The sequence below is a fragment of the Salminus brasiliensis genome, chromosome 10 (assembly GCF_030463535.1).
Source record: "Salminus brasiliensis chromosome 10, fSalBra1.hap2, whole genome shotgun sequence".
Classification (NCBI taxonomy): Eukaryota; Metazoa; Chordata; class Actinopteri; order Characiformes; family Bryconidae; genus Salminus; species Salminus brasiliensis.
This window is the reverse complement of record NC_132887.1, coordinates 36,971,016-36,987,653: the sequence shown is the minus strand read 5'-3', so window position 1 is coordinate 36,987,653 and position 16,638 is coordinate 36,971,016. Positions and strand designations below refer to the sequence as shown.

The window sequence follows — 16,638 nt, the reverse complement described above, 5'->3', positions numbered from 1 at the left end:
GAGTGGCAATCCTGTTTCTATAGGAGTTGACCTCCTGGTGGACCAACCGTTGACCGTGGAGACACTTTCTTCCCTGGTGGAGCTGACCCGCTTTGAGACCTTGACGCCGCGCTTCTCGGCCACAGTGCCCCCTTGCTGGGCGGAGGTGCAGCAGGAGCAGCAGCAGCGACGCCACCCGCAGCACCTGCACCAGCAACACCACGGAGATGCCGCGCAGCACACACGCACCTGGAAACTACAGAGTGACAGGTGAGCGGTTTCCCTTTATGCTGAACGGTTTGGTTGTCCCGTTTGCCCCCCCCCCCCCATTTATATTTAGTGTCTCTAATAACTGTATTCAAGTGTAGCTACTTTGGATGTATCCACAGTTACAAATGAATGGCAGCAGTACAGCTGGATCTTATAGTTTTGGCTTGTCGGATGACGCAAGTGTGTCTGAGTAGCTGTAACAGCAGATTCTCTGTTATGTGATTATGCAAGCTGTGCTACTGTAATAGAATAGAGATCACGGTAGTTGCGTTACTATTGAACTACTGTTAATGTGTAACCTTACAGTTATTAGAGACACCCAATAAAAGGAGAGCCTAAGTAGAGCTGGGCGATATGGTGAAAATGTTATATCACGATATTTAAAGACATTATTTACGATATATATTCAATATTTATCCCAATATTTTATCATGCAACAGTAACATATAACAACATTACTGCACACCATACAAATAGGACTGATTACACTCTTTGTAATGAAATGTTCAGTTAATCAGTGCTTTTTAAGGACTGACGATATCCACAATATACTCATTAGCATATTGTAACCAAATTTGTCACAATATGATAAAATATTGGGTGTTTTTTTTGGGGGGGGGTGCTTTGCACTGGAGCTACAAGGCTAATGTAGCTGATAATTAGTGGACTCTGCCAGTTAGCATCATTTTAAACTGCTACATTGATACAAACTCACCTCAGACATTATTATTATTATTATTATTATTATTATTGTTATAATATTTAGTAATCTAATCATACAAATGTCTGAAACTAAATGCTAATATACATACAGAAGTCCTGCAATGTCAGAAACCTTGTAAGCAAATCTTTTTGGGATTCCACAACATCTCGAGGTGATGAGAGGCAAGTGTGTGGTGATTTAGGCCTGCATTTTGTTTACTGGCGGCTGTAAGATTCCATTTGCTACATTAGCCTCTTGCCTCAAGTGCAAAACTAACAGCATAGCCGTGAGACATTTTGAACCTTTAGGTGATCTCCTATGATCTTTTTGATCAAGGTAAAGTTGGTTTTGGCCAAACCAATGATCATGTGACGTTGTCAGGGTATGAAAGTGAGTGGTTAGCATGATAAGTGCCTGACGAGGTTCCATCCGTTGACGGCGGTTTTAGCTGGAAATATATAATAATGCTAAATTTGTCCCTCCTGCTTTTCAGCACCAGCTGGGACGAACACGTGTTTGAGCTGGTCCTGCCCAAAGCCTGCATGGTGGGACACGTGGACTTCAAATTTGTACTGAATGCCAGTATTACGAACATTCCCCAGATCCAGGTCACCCTGTTGAAGAACAAGGCCCCTGGGCTTGGCAAGGTCAACGGTGAGTTAGGCAGCATAGCAAACCCTGTGTCAAAGGTGCATTATGCAAATGTATAGCAGTGTAGTTATACATTATACATTACGGCATGTACCCTTCTCTTCTTTTTTTATGAGTGAATATACACAAAAATTTCAATTCTAAAATAATTCAATATTAATAAAAACAAAATCTCTATATTCCGTTCCACAGAGTCAGCTGTAGACCGACAGATAGTCTTCCCTCTGTCACATGTCTTGCAAGCCAATGGCGAGAGGAACGGCCAGCCGCTTTTACACGACTTCACAGAGGACATCCAGTTCATGGACATTGAGGAGACGCCAGGTAAGAGGTCACAGATCGCTGCCATTCGGTTGTCCTGCTCTCACGGCACTGTAGTGGATCAGCGTGGTTTAAGGGAAAGACGTGTTCATTTTAAAAACACTGAAACGATGGTGACCCTTTTTCTTCTCGTGTTGCAGGATCCAGACTGTGCTCCTTTCTGGAGGACCATAAGGAGGACATCTTGTGTGGACCCGTGTGGTTGGCCAGCGGCCTGGACCTGTCGGGTCACGCCGGCATGCTGAGCCTCACCAGCCCCAAACTCGTTAAAGGTACTGGCCTGCGGAGCCTCACCAAGCACAGGCTTCTTCAGACTGTCGTGTGTCTTAGCGTTTATGTCTCTCTCTCTCTTTTTTTAACCATTGGAGACGTTACAGCCCTATTACACTGCATTTGGAATCCAGGTTTATCGAAATAATGGTTTCAGTGATAGTTCAGTGATTCAGCATTGCTGTAGGCAGCTAGAACATATAGTAACCCTCGCAGAGATCATTAATTGAGATGTTTTTGAAGACCTACAGTGAGTACAGATCACATGAAAAAGAAAACCCACCACTTATTGCCTAGCTATAGGCTATAGACTATGACCATTAAGTTGGTTAATAATCACTTGTTCATGCGCACTTCCTCTCTCCCACTGTCTCTATATAGGCATGGCAGGGGGAAAGTACCGTTCGTTCCTGGTCCACATTAAGGCGGTGTGTGAGAAGGGCCCGGAGGAGAGTCCGCGGCGCATCGTACGCATGACCCCCGCCAAGCCCCAGTGCAGCAACAAAGCACACTCCCTGTCTTCTCTACTTCAGAAAGCCCAGGCCACCAAGGTACACAGACCTGCCATTCTTTCCTGTTGCGCCATGCGGGAGAGTTCATTTACGCAGGGGTTCGGGTACGCAAGGGTTCCACTTTCGTAGAAAGTGAAACTGATTTAGCCAACACTCAAAACACGTCCTCCTGTAGCTGATGCCTAGTGTGTGATGCCTGACGTCATTTCTTGTCGCCTTGTGTAGTTCAGGGAGCTGAGGTATGCTGCCACCTAGTGGCAGAGAAGTAGCACGGTTACGATTTGTTTAATAAAGAGATGGACAGAGATGGACACCGATTGTGTTCCTGCTGTATAGATCAGCTACAGCCAACCCAGTCTGATCTCTGGCTACCTAGTGCTTCTACTCTTGTGTAATAGATAGTTTGGTTTGATTGGTTAACAGTGTCTCTCCTGCTCTCCAGGAAAAGGCCTCCACATCTAAAACCGATCCTCAGGTTGCTCCTAAAAAGCCTGATAACCTCCGGGGCTGCGACCTGCTGCTCGAGGTGTCCGTCACGATCAGAAGGTTTAAGAAGACGTCTGTACCCAAAGAAAGGTGGGTCGCCCCTGCTTTGTCTTTAATCAGTGTAGATCACGCGCTGCTCTGTTGCCAAATATCCCGATCACTTTTTTTTTTAAACTGCTTCTGTGAACAAGGCTTAGCAGAAGCACAGCTGCAGGTAATTGGCATATGTGTATAGTTGTTAAAGTTTGGCATAAATTAGTTTTTATTTCATAATAGTTTTTTTATTATTGTTTTTTAAATACCTACAAATTGTCCATACCACAAATGTAACATTTTATATTTTTGTGCTTTTGGAACAAATAATGTTTATGAAACATGAAGAGTCATAAAGTCAAATTTGTGAGCAGAAAAGGTGTTTTTATTTTCTTGTATTTTTCTTATATTTATATTTTTCTTTAATAGCTTTCTAGCAGTTTAAAATGTTAAAAATCAGTATATCTGAATTGTCACTGCATATTAGCAACCAGCTAACCAGCACAGTCTCCTGCTGTTCAGTTTGGTCTGAAATCGATGTTGGAACACTTGCAAAGTTTGGCTGCAGCCTACAAATTACATCTCAGGTGGCAATCTTCAGGGGTCCAAGCACTATGCTTACTTAGAAACCAGTAGAAAACAAATGATTTTCATTACATGGATGCTTAAAAAAAAGCTGTTGCTTTAGACTTAGTTGTCTGAATCAAATGATGACCGTTCATTGTTTGTCTGTCCCCTCCAGAGTGCAGCGCTGTGCAATGCTGCAGTTCCCCGAGCTTCACGAGAAGCTGCTGGGGGCATTGTGTAAGCGTGGTGAGGAGGGCTCCCCCTCTGAGCACTCTCAGAGCCTCATTCTGGACATCCTCTGCTGGCTGGCTGGGGTCTACACCAACGGGCCCTGCAGGTAACACGGCGGCATTTTCCTAGGCACTGATTCAACTGCAGTGATTCGTCAAGCTCAGCCTTCTGGCCTGGTCTTCTGGACTGGTTCTGTTGGTGGGAATGTGGCTGCTGAAAATGCGAAGCCCGTTATTCTTTCTGTCTAATCTGGTTCTTTGTCATCACAGCCTCAGAGAGGGAAAGGAGGGGCTTCAGACCAAAACCAGGAAGCGCCTCACCGACATCGTCCGGGTGTGCTTCTTCCAGGCGGGCCGTAGCATCGCTCACAAATGCGCCCGCTTTCTTGCACTTTGTATTAGGTCAGTTCAGTACCAAAGACTTTTTGGGGGTGGTGCGGTGATTACAACACCTTTTGATATTTTGACATTCATTCAACATTTGTTTTTCATTGAACAATTCAGCAGTAATGGTAAAGGAGACCCGAATCAGCAGGGCTTTGGACAGGCCCTGTTGAAGGCACTGTTGGATAATATGCCTTACTTACCTGCTGCAGCTACTGGAGGTAATTAATTCCGTACAACACTGCAACCGGAAATGTCTCCTACGTATACTTTAAGTACTACTAGTGTCAAAGTTGCGTCGCAGTGAAACCAAGCTTGTGTTCGTGTGTTGCCCTCAGGTTCAGTGTTTTGGTACTTTGTGCTGTTAAACTACGTGAAAGATGAAGATCTGGCCGGCTGCAGCACCGCCTGCGCCTCTCTGCTCACAGCCGTTTCCCGGCAACTTCAGGACCGCCTCACCCCACTGGAGGCCCTGCTGCAGACCAGGTGACTCTTATTGCTTTTCAGCACCTTGTGGAGTAACGTGAATTGCGGCTGTTGCGAGAGCAAAGGGTGGCAGCCTGGGGGAGTGCCGTGACCTGACCACTCGAGAGGCTTGGGACTCCACTTTTTCACTTAAACTCCAGTGACTTAGACTTGGTCTCCCTCTTGGTCTCTGTTCAGGTATGGCCTGTACGGATCCCCCTTCGACCCAGTTCTCTTTGATCTGGAAGTGAGTGGATCTTCTTGTAAGAACGCCTACAGCAGCAGCATCGGTGTTCAGTCAGACGAGATAGACCTGTCTGACATTCTCTCAGGTATGTGCAGCTTATACGCCCACTGAAGTCACTGTGGGAGTGCTTCACCTACTATTAGTTGTGTGTGTGTGTGTGTGTGTGTGTGTGTGTGTGTGTTTTTTTTCTGCATAGAAAAATCTGCATTCTGCATTTTAGTTCCAACCAGTCACACAAGGTTTATTTGTTGTGTGCACAACATGTCAGTACAGACATCCATTGAAATGCTTGTTAAGCTCTGGTAATTACCTTACAGCAGGATAGCACCAAATATGTAGGGCTAAATATGCAGAAATGAGCTACATATATAGAACTAAATATATTTCATATATAGAACAGGAAATGCTGAAGATATAGAACTAAATATAAAGAAATATTCTACATACAAAGAGCTAAATATATTGCACATATAGGAAGCATTATAGCTCATTTATAAACTAAATACAAAGTAATGTTCTACATGTGTAGAACTAAAAATGCTATGTATAGATAGGAATATAGACCTAATAATATACAGAAATAAGCTACATATATAGAACTAAATATTTTACATATATAGAACGGGATATACAACTAACTATATAGACATTTTCTACATATATAGAACCACATACAGAAATAATCTACCTACATAGCGGTAATGATGCTGCATATATAGAAATAGATATGTTAAAGGTATAGAATTAAATATAAAAAACTATACTAAATATATAGAAGTAATTATATTAAATATTCAGAAATCTACTATTTTTGTCAGTATAGATAACTACATTTAGCTTTAGAACTATACTAAATATATAGAACTTAATTATACAGAATTTTTCTGCATAAATAAACCTAAATATATTACAACTATAGGTAGGAATATAGTAAATATATAAAACTAAATGCACATATATTGAATTAAAATGTGACGTATAGATATGAATATGCTAAAAGAATAGATATACAGAAATGCACATATATAACTAAACACATTACATATATAGATATGACTATACTAAAGGTAAATAACTAACTGTAGAGAAATATTCTACATATATATAACTAAATATATTACACATATAGGAAAGAATATAGTAAATATATAAAAATAAATACACAAATATGTTATATATAAAGATGTGAATATGCTAAAGATATAGAGCTAAATATAGAGATTTTCCACATATATAGAACCTAATATGCTATATATGTATAGATCTATATAGGTATAGAACGAAATATACAGAATTATATTGCATATAAAGAAATAAATATATAGACACATTCTACATATATAGAACTAAGCATGCCCCTTAAACAAAACTGAATATGCTACAATGATGGAACTAATTATATTAAATATACAGAAATCTACTACATATTTAGACTATATGCTACATATATAAACATATAGAACTGAATATACAGAAAAATACTAAACGTGTATCTCTGTACTATGTACAAAAAGAATGATAATGAATAATGATGATGCATGGCGTATTGGGAACGTTAACTGTTACTTATCAGTGTGTCTCTCCTTCTCTGCCCCTGCTTTAGGTAATGGTAAGGTCAGTGGCTGCGGGGCTGCAGAGGGCAGCTTCACGGCACTGACCGGTCTACTGGAGGTCGAACCTCTGCACTTTACTTGCGTCTCCACTAGTGACGGCACTAGAGTGGAGAGGGATGATGCAAGTATGTTCACCGGTATATATCCCCCTTTATTACTACTTCTCTACTCTTCCTCTTTGTGCTTCATCCTTCTCTTCCTAAGTGCTCAGAAAGGATCAGACTTGAGCCTCTTGACTGTTACTTGACTGTCGCTCTGTTTCACAGTGAGCACGTTCGGCGTGACCCCCACAGTGGCTGGGTTGTCTGCGGGGACCGTAGGCGAAGCATCTACGGCTCTGAGCTCGGCCGCTCAGGTGGCCCTGCAGTCGCTGTCCCACGCCATGGTGTCTGCCGAACAGCAGCTGCAGGTGCTGCAGGAGAAGCAGCAGCAGCTGCTCAAGCTGCAACAGCAGGTCAGACCACAGACAGTGTGTACATATGGTCCTTTGAAAGCGCCTCGATGACATACTGCCTTGTAGTAATTCCATAACTCTCTTGTGGAACAGAAGGCCAAGCTGGAGGCTAAGCTTCACCAGACCACCTCAGCAGCAGCCCAGGCTGCGTCGGGGGTGGGACCCATGCACAACTCGGTGCCTTCCAACCCCTCCGGTGCTCCGGGCTTCTTCATCCACCCTTCCGATGTCATCCCTCCCACACCCAAAACAACGCCGCTCTTCATGACGCCCCCGCTCACGCCCCCCAACGAGGCGGTTTCGGCAGCCATCGGCGTGGAGCTCGCCCAGCTCTTTCCTGGCTCCATCATCGACCAGCCGCCCGTCAACCTTGCCGCACAGAACAAGAACACACACAAAGCCAAGCCGGTGAGTCCTTTCTGTAGTGTGTTGTGGTGGAAAGAGGAACGTGATGGCTGAGGACATTCATGTGGAAAAGTACCCACTTCACTTGACCACTAGAGGCAGTGCTGCAGATGGTTTCGGGACTGCTTTCTTTCTTTAGAAAGAACTGAATATTTTGGGGTGGGGGGACAGATTAGATACTTTTAGATACTTGGAGGCAGTTTGATGCGGACGTGGACGGTTCTGAATCGATTCACAGATAAAAATTCATTTTCTAAATGTTAATTGATAACACAGCATGATTGAACACTAATGGTAGACTAATATATATAATTATATCATGCCGTATGTCAAAGTATGAACACCCCTGAACACCTATGTTGATTTATTTATTTATTTATCTGTTTATTTTGCATTAGAAATAAATAATCAGGCATAATCTGTTATAAGAAACAGATCTTAATGTAACATATTGAGGGGGTAAAAATATATATATATTCACAAACATAGAAAATGTGTCCTAAGCTTTGTAGATGTTAAATTAAGCCTTAAATTTGCTTACTTTTCCACTCAGCAGTACATACGTTTTGACCAGGTGTTCCCAAACTTGGCCATATTACTATTAGCGATGTAACGGTACATGGATTCGTACCAAAGCGCCACTATATGGGAGCCACGGTTCGGTTTGCGTTGCAGGATACACGCTATTAGGGTAAATACAGTAATTTCACAAGCCTGGGTGTCACCTGGTAACCTTAAAGTGTAAGCGGTTGGGTTTTCGGGGTATTGTGGGAATTGTAGGTAGTGGTTTAGGAGTATTGCTATAAGTCATCTCAAAGTGTATTTTATTTTATTTTTTTATTTATCGTTATATAAAATCTCTCCCTACTCTCTCTCTCTCTCTCTCACTGTTCTCACCTTTGAATTTGAAATGACTGATGGTAAAGAAGTATTTCACAGGAATGTTGGCGTGAACATCGTATTTCAACTCTTGAAATCATGGTAGCTTGAGCTAGGATGAAGTGTCAGCATTTTTGGATGTCTGTGTTTGTGTTAGCCCCATTAACTGTGTTCGTACCAAACCATGAGGTCCAAACCGCGACTTCTGCGTACCGTTACACCCCTCATGTCCCTACATACGGTCAATGGTTCCTATCCTTTGCAACTGCTGCCTTCACTCTTGTTCATACCACTCGTGGATTCTTGTTGCAGTGAAAGCTCTTGACTGTAGCAGAAAAATCATTTGCTGCTGGGCTTGAGCCTAAAGCAATATAGGTGGTTTGAAGGGTTAAAGCAGGATGATGTATTAAGAGTATTTAAACAACTAAATAAACATAAATATGGTTTTATTAAGATGTTTCTGCATGAATGTCCAAGCCAAGGAGCTCCAAATCCAGATTCCAAGAGCACACTGCTTCTATTCTTCTATTTTGTATTGCTGTGTAATGTATCAGGACTGCTTCCACCTCATGTTCTCTCTTCAGTAGACATATAGGCTCAGACGTCAGAGTAACACAGTCTAGTGGGTAATGTAGTTGAAGCTGAAGCTGGGTAAAGTAAAGTCGTTTGAGTGGTGTTGCTGTTTTCATTTATTTATTTAAATTTTGTGTACCTGAACTGATCAGAACACTTTGCTGTTGCGTTGTGCTGATGGTTGCTTTGTGAGCCGTCTCTGTAGTGAAACCAGTGTGGACGAGTTGTTGCTGTTGTACAGGGATGTCTTTCCAGATACAAATTAAGCCTGGTCTTTAATCAAGTTAGGTTCCGGGTTCTCCGTTAAATTAAGCTCTCAGAGCTTCTATAGGCGTCCGTTTCTCTTGCTGAAGGCTCACTACACCAGCTTCCAGTTGGCAAGCTAGTCAGCAGTGTCTTGAATCATGTGCCTGATGCTACAGCACTAGGCTTAATTTGTATCTGAAAGCTTTCTTAATGTGTCTGTTATGGATGAACCTGCTGTAATTTGTCTTTTTTTGTTTGTTTGTTTTCCTGGCAGAACCCAATGGGCAGCGGTCTGGCGCTGGCCATCTCTCAGGCCTCTCACTTCCTCCAGCCTCCTCCTCACCAGTCCATCATCATAGAACGCATGCATTCTGGTCAGTACACACTCTCAGCCTTGCTTCATTAATCCTTGTGTGTGTGTGTGTGTGTGTGTGTGTGTGTGTGTGTGTGTGTGTGTGTGTGTGTGTGTGTGTGTGTGTGTGTGTGTGTGTGTATGATTATCTATCGATTTTCTGTTCAAATATCTTTGATCTTTATTAGTCATGTTCGTTGGCCTGCTACACTGTGGTCTCCCTGTCCGTAGGTGCCCGTCGGTTTGTGACGCTGGACTTTGGGAGGCCCGTCCTGCTGACAGACGCTCTGATCCCCACCTGTGCTGACCTGGCCTCGCTCTCCATCGACATCTGGACGCTGGGCGAGGAGGTGGACGGCCGCAGGCTCGTGGTGGCTACAGACATCAGCACGCACTCCCTCATCCTGCACGACCTGCTGCCGCCTCCCGTCTGCAGGTTCATGAAGGTGAGCAGCTTTGAGAAGTGTGTTTGTGTCTTGGCAGTGTGTTTGCTGGTCTTTACGGATGCTTGCAGGTAGTCAGTGTAATGGAAAATCATGCCATTGTCTTACTGGTCTTACTACTGGTTGAGACCTCAACAGAAGTTTTTGTAGATGCTCTGGAGGAGCGGAAGATTATACTCAAGATTATATCAATTAGCTAACCACTTATCATAACACATACATAGTGTTATGATGCATTAATAAGAATTTTGGAGGGTGTAGGTTTAAATGTCCTTCCTCTGAGTCACAAACCAGCTAATCATTGCTTTTCAAAATGCTGCTAACAGGACATTGTTCGCTGATCATGCTTGGAAGAGACTAACTACTGGGTAATAGATTCCAGCACTGGCTAGCAATGTGCTGAGGGGTGGTTAAGCAGAGAGGACCATCCTACCCACCCAAAGAGTGTGGGCAATTATGCCTTGCACCCAGAAACCCTAACCCATCTTGCCATCTGTCCAAATACCAGAGGAGACGAAAGAAGCCGCTTGTATAAAAGAGAATACCCACATGTTTTATATCTGATATGTCTGGGACAGTCTTAGCTTTTTCTGTAATGAGCCCCCTTGTGACCTAGAGCTCTGTGTGATGAGATACACTGACCTGAAAAATTCAAGTCCGATTTTGGAAATCTTCATATTTACTGTAAAAACATACCTTTACTCCATTGTTTTAGTGCTTGAAATGGACTCATGAATTCCCCAAGTACAGATAAGGCAGGAGAGCGCGAGAGCAATAGAGGATTAGTGTTGCGTCCCTGGCATCACCTGGTCTCCAGATCATGGCCAATGCATAGATGGCTGTGCTGCACGGTAGCACCTATACAGACTATGCTGTTCTGCATTGAAAGGGTCACGAAAAGCAAGCTGAGATTACGTGATATGGCTTGAGGCAAGTATGCACAGGTTCAAAAACCTGTTCGCTACATTAGCCTCATTAGCTCCACTGCAAAAGAAAAGCAGCTTAGCAGACTTGGACTGCTCCTATGTTTAACATGTAGGGTGTTCAGCTCCTCTAGATCCTTTTATATTTACCTTCACCGCACATCCAAGGTCCTACAGAAACCGGACACAGTGTGCCAGATATGTGCGCAAACGTGTGATCACTTCCTTGCCAGCACTGATGCCTCCTCCACTGCTTTTCTCCACAGATCACTGTGATTGGCCGCTACGGCAGCACCAACGCCCGTGCCAAGATCCCACTGGGCTTCTACTACGGCCACACCTACATCCTGCCGTGGGAGAGCGAACTGAAGCTGATGCACGACCCGCTGAGGGGCGAGAGCGAGGCGGCCAGCCAGCCAGACCTGGATCAGCACCTGACCATGATGGTGGCCCTGCAGGAGGACATTCAGTGCAGGTCAGTGGTCACAACATCTCTACATATGACTGTTTGAGTATCACCAATAGAATAGCACTTCCTGGAGCAGGTAACACACATCTATTGGCACCATGTCTAATTCTTGGCATGGGCTAGATGGGTATGAAGCCCTCCCAGCATTGAGCTGTGGAGCAGTATTCTCTGAAATGATGGATGGAGCTCCATCCAATACTTTTGGGATTAACTAGGGAGTTGGGGATCCAACATCTTGACCTCACTAAGGCCCTTTTCACAGAATGCTGTCAAATGCAGGGCTCCACTTGACAGTAGAGACAGTTACTCCAACAAAAGCAGGATAATACCTGATTGAGCAGTTGTCCCAATACTTTTGTCCATGTAGTGTGCCTAGGTTTCTGTGTGTGCACATGGTGTCATTGTTTTTACTATAGAGCCTCAAGGGCTCAGTAAGAGTTGCATTCAGCTCTGGAGCCACATGAAACTGACCCTTGGTCTGCACTGTGTTCCTTTTTCCCCTCCTCGTCCCGTGAGCAGATATAACCTGGCGTGCCACCGCCTGGAGACTCTCCTACAGAACATTGACCTGCCGCCCCTGAACAGCGCCAACAACGCTCAGTACTTCCTGCGCAAGCCCGATAAGGCAGTCGAAGAGGACTCGCGAGTATTCTCTGCCTATCAGGACTGCATCCAGCTGCAGCTGCAGCTGAACCTGGCGCACCACGCGGTTCAGAGGCTGAGGGTGTCTCTGGGAGCTGCACGCGCCCGGCTGCCCGAGACCTATGAGGCGCAGCAGTTGGTGCACAACTCCTCCACCGAGCAGCTTCGCACCATCATCCGCTACCTGCTGGACACGCTGCTCAGCCTGCTGCACGCCAACAACGGTCAGTCTCTTCCTGCTCTCTTACTCTTTATCTTTGTCTCTTGTCCCTCCTCACCTGACATTTCGCCCCTAATGCTGCATCTCCTCCGTCCCTCTTATAGGCCACTGTGTTCCGGCAGTGTTGCGCAACACGTTCCATGCTCAGGCATGCGAGGAGCTCTTCAAGCAGCTGTGCATCAGCGGAACACCCAAAATCCGGCTGCACGCCGGCCTGCTGCTGGTGCAGCTGTGTGGGGCAGAGCGCTGGTGGGGGCAGTTCCTATCCAACGTCTTGCAAGAGCTCTACAACTCTGAGCAGCTGCTCATCTTCCCCCAGGACAGGTAGCAACTACAACCACACACACACATGCAAATATGCAGAAATGCATGCACACACACACTCCATGTGGAGAATTCATGAGTACCTGTGTGTGAATGCCTTTCTCCTCTTTCCCTATAGAGTCTTCATGCTGCTGTCCTGTATAGGCCAAAGATCCTTAAGTAACAGTGGGGTCCTGGAGGGGTTACTGAACCTGCTGGACTCACTGCTGTCTCCTCTGCAACAGCCATCTGCTTCACAGCACCGCCGCACTGAAGGTAGGAACTGTGTGGAACTTGCATGATTTCCTTTGAAGGGGCAGAATGAGGGACAGCACACTTCTTTTAACTGAACATAAATTACGTGAGAATTTACCATCAGCAGCCGGAGTCCAAAGGAGCACAATTGGCCAAGCTCTCTCCAGGTGGGTAGATGGTGCTCTCTCCCCTCAACACTTTTAAGCGATGTTGGCCGGCACAGGTGTCTGTCAGCTGGGGACCTGATGCTGCCCGGCACCTTAACTAGATGCCTGTGGTAGCCTTCAACAACCAGAATTCTTGAATTCTTGACTTCACTCATCTTGAAAGAATTCAGTTAAATTCCACATATTTTTCAAGGGTTGTGGTCAGGTCTTTGACAGTGCCATTGAAAACTTAATAATTACCAGCTTTATCTATTATCCCTACAACTGTCTTACAGGTCATTGTCCTGTTGGAGCACCCAATTGTGTCCAAACTATCTAGCTGGTGGTTTGAGGTCATGCTGAAGAGAGATATTATTATTCCACCCCTTTTGTGCAATGTATCAGTTCTACTGGCAGCAAAACAGCCCCAGAGCATGATGCTACCACCACCATGCTTAACAGTTGGTACAGTGTCCTTGGGCTTTAATGCCTCACCTGTTCTCTGCCCACTAAAGATTCCTCCACAAGGTTTTGTCCATGTGATCAGCTGCAGAGAGGTGATCTGCCTGACTGTCCTGTAGCATGGGCCAGCATTAATCCCATCTGTTTGTGTGTGTTTGCCAGGAGTCTTGGACATCCCTATGATCAGCTGGGTAGTCATGCTGGTGTCTCGATTGCTGGACTATGTGGCCAGCGTGGAGGACGAAGCCACATCTGCTAAGAAGAACCTGGGCAGCAAAGACAGAGAGAGAACTTTTACAGGTGAGTACATCCTTTGTAGCCTCCTGTGTTGAGTCGGTGGAGACACATGGAGCAGGGTTTTCAATGTTCGTCGTACAGCTTAAGAGGACCCGAGGCCATACGGGACACTACAAGTGACACTTCTCCTTTGAATCTGCAACAGGGAACCAGTGGAGTTTCATCAACAATAGTCTTCAGTCTCAAAACCCGAACAGATCGACCAAAGGCAACAGCAGTTTAGACCGCCTGTACTCGCGCAAGATCCGCAAGCAGCTGGTGCATCACAAACAGGTACACGTGGCCCAAACAGCCCTGGTCAGCACCCAGTAATGCATCCCGGCTGGGGGGAGATTTTTGGAGTGGTGTCATGACATGTCTCTTGACAGGCCTTGTGGTGTTGGTAGTTCTTGGAATTGTTATATGCAGGAAGCCTCTGTGTTGATTGTTCCCTCTTTACTGCAGCAGCTGAATTTACTGAAAGCTAAACAGAAAGCTTTGGTGGAGCAAATCGAGAAAGAGAAGATCCAGAGCAACAAAGGCTCCTCATACAAGCTGCTGGTTGAACAAGCCAAACTCAAACAAGCCACATCGAAGGTACAGCATTCCTCATCTCCGAACTGTTTCACATGAATTAATTAAATATGTTTAATAATTTAATTACATTATTTTTGTATTAGTCAGCAATTATAGTAGTCAAGACAGTTCAGGGAAGGGATGTCCCGATCTGATACGACTCTCTCATTGCTACCTGTCAGCCGATATCGATCCGATCTGTATTTTTAGCACCAGTTTCTAAAATCAGACTAAATTCTAATCTGATCATCTTTGTTTGCAGCAATTTATTAAACTACTTTTTAAAATTCTATAGTTTTTCATATCTTACAGTCCAGTCTGACTGACCCACCACAGCTCCCAGCTCCTTTACAACGCTGCAGTCAGATTACTCAGTATGTGTGCATTGGCATTAGCATTAGTCTCCTCCTTGGTTCTGAATGTGCCACTCAGAACTGGTTCAGAACCAAAGAAAGCAGTGTGGTTCTCTCGCTGGTAGAGCAGAGCATTTCCACCATAGTTTAGTTTCTAACCAGGCCTTAAAAGCCAGCACCCAATGCCTGAATCGGATCGGTTCAGAACATCCCTGAATTAGGGATGACCGTATTATTTTCATCCCTACGTACACTTAAATGATCTAGTCTAGATCTAGATCTATTAGAAATTATTATCTAGTTTGAAGATTGATGAAGAACCCTGTCTGTTGCGTTTTCGCCCTGCAGCACTTTAAAGACCTGATCCGACTGAGGCGGACGGCCGAGTGGCCGCGCTCCTCCCTGGACTCCGAGGCCTCTGTAGCGAAGGAGATGCCAGAGGTGGAGCTGCTGCCGTTCACGCTGGCTCATGAGCGCTGCATCTGTGTGGTCCAGAAGCTCGCCCTCTTCCTGCTCTCCATGGACTTCACCTGCCATGCTGACCTGCTCCTGTTTGTCTGCAAGGTGCACATCCTAACACACACACATCAATCGGATGACTGGGCCAAATGCGTATGGTATGATCGCCAGCCCTGTTCTCCCAGCTAGGAGAGGAGAGGAGAGTGCAGGTGTCTGTAGCTAACTGGCAGGCAATGTTCTCCTCCAGATGCATTCAGCTGTAGTTGCTGGGTTCATGGGACTTGGAGGAAGCATGTTAGCCTTCATTATCACAGAGCTGGTTGCATCTTGGATTTTTGGACAGGGCTCTGGACTCCTTAGCCGTTAGCAAAATGACACTTTTCGACACTGGATAGCTCTGAAAGGTCTATAAAGATCATATATAAATATTTCGAATTTTTTTAGAAGCAGCAGTGAAGCACCGCTATGCATGAGTTGATGTTCCGGAGTCAGCTACCGTTAAATGCACTCTGTCAACTGGCATACAATAAACTCTCCTCTCCACCACACAGGTGTTGGCAAGGATAGCGAATGCTACACGCCCCACAATCCACCTGTGCGAGGTGGTGTCGGAGCAGCAGCTGGAGAGGCTTTTGCTGCTGCTGGTGGGCACAGACTTCAACCGTGGAGACATCAGCTGGGGAGGAGCCTGGGCCCAGTACTCTCTCACCTGCATGCTGCAAGACATTCTCGCAGGTACTGGTGGTGTGACTTTGGACAATTAGGGTTAAACGTGATAAACAAGAACCTATTGGTGGTCTTCATACATCATTGTGACCTCACTGACGCTCTTGGCAGTTACTCTATTTTTAAATAGCCCTGATTTAGCAAGAAACAATGAATGAACACGTGTCCCAATACTTCTACTACTACTAATTTCTCCAAATACTGTCCTGATGACTGATTCGAAGCTGGGTCTTGCAGCTCCTGCGTGTCATCTGCACTCACCGTAGTCAGTTGCCAGTCAGTTCGAGCTAAGCTTAGCTTAGCATGGCATGTTGCTAACGGCTCGCAGCTGCATGTAGAATTACTCCCCAAATACACATTTCTATATTTTATAATGACATGTTTGCTTCTCTCTTGTCGCTCACAGGAGAGCTGTTGTCTCCAGTGTGTTTGGATGGGATGGAGGAGGGCGCTGTCGGCGACGAGGCCGGGGCATCCTCCTCCTCGGCGGGGGTGGATTCGGACGACTCCCTGCCCCAGACCGCGCCCCTAACCCTGGTTGAGACCATCGACGAGCCCCTGGGCCCTGATCTCATCGCAGGTACACCCGGGACCTCCTCTGCTTTCCAAAGTGCGTTGGTAACCCCGCCCGAAACCACCTCTTCCTCTGTCGAACTCGCAAACACACACACACACACACACACACGGAAAATATATATATATGTTTTCACATGCATTTAATTCTTGTCTCCCTTCTCTTATACAG

General features: G+C 45.2%; 1 protein-coding gene across 6 annotated transcripts in view; it reads left to right on the top strand.

Annotated features, from left to right (window-relative positions):
- birc6 (baculoviral IAP repeat containing 6) overlaps positions 1-16,638 on the top strand; it is a 140,309-nt gene that overhangs the window by 26,774 nt on the left and 96,897 nt on the right. For 2 of the 6 annotated variants that reach the window (XM_072689988.1, XM_072689985.1), the window contains exons 12-37: positions 24-249; positions 1,446-1,606; positions 1,796-1,927; positions 2,065-2,196; positions 2,576-2,745; positions 3,149-3,282; positions 3,968-4,129; positions 4,293-4,424; positions 4,527-4,627; positions 4,745-4,892; positions 5,070-5,203; positions 6,722-6,868; positions 6,998-7,185; positions 7,279-7,593; positions 9,563-9,662; positions 9,872-10,086; positions 11,273-11,481; positions 11,995-12,341; positions 12,442-12,661; positions 12,780-12,916; positions 13,666-13,803; positions 13,946-14,073; positions 14,245-14,376; positions 15,057-15,272; positions 15,719-15,902; positions 16,300-16,503. In XM_072689988.1, the coding sequence (XP_072546089.1) occupies positions 24-249; positions 1,446-1,606; positions 1,796-1,927; positions 2,065-2,196; positions 2,576-2,745; positions 3,149-3,282; positions 3,968-4,129; positions 4,293-4,424; positions 4,527-4,627; positions 4,745-4,892; positions 5,070-5,203; positions 6,722-6,868; positions 6,998-7,185; positions 7,279-7,593; positions 9,563-9,662; positions 9,872-10,086; positions 11,273-11,481; positions 11,995-12,341; positions 12,442-12,661; positions 12,780-12,916; positions 13,666-13,803; positions 13,946-14,073; positions 14,245-14,376; positions 15,057-15,272; positions 15,719-15,902; positions 16,300-16,503 (4,512 nt within the window). The remainder of the gene's footprint in view (positions 1-23; positions 250-1,445; positions 1,607-1,795; positions 1,928-2,064; positions 2,197-2,575; positions 2,746-3,148; positions 3,283-3,967; positions 4,130-4,292; positions 4,425-4,526; positions 4,628-4,744; positions 4,893-5,069; positions 5,204-6,721; positions 6,869-6,997; positions 7,186-7,278; positions 7,594-9,562; positions 9,663-9,871; positions 10,087-11,272; positions 11,482-11,994; positions 12,342-12,441; positions 12,662-12,779; positions 12,917-13,665; positions 13,804-13,945; positions 14,074-14,244; positions 14,377-15,056; positions 15,273-15,718; positions 15,903-16,299; positions 16,504-16,638) is intronic. The other 4 variants (XM_072689990.1, XM_072689986.1, XM_072689987.1 and 1 more) reach the window with 4 other exon arrangements.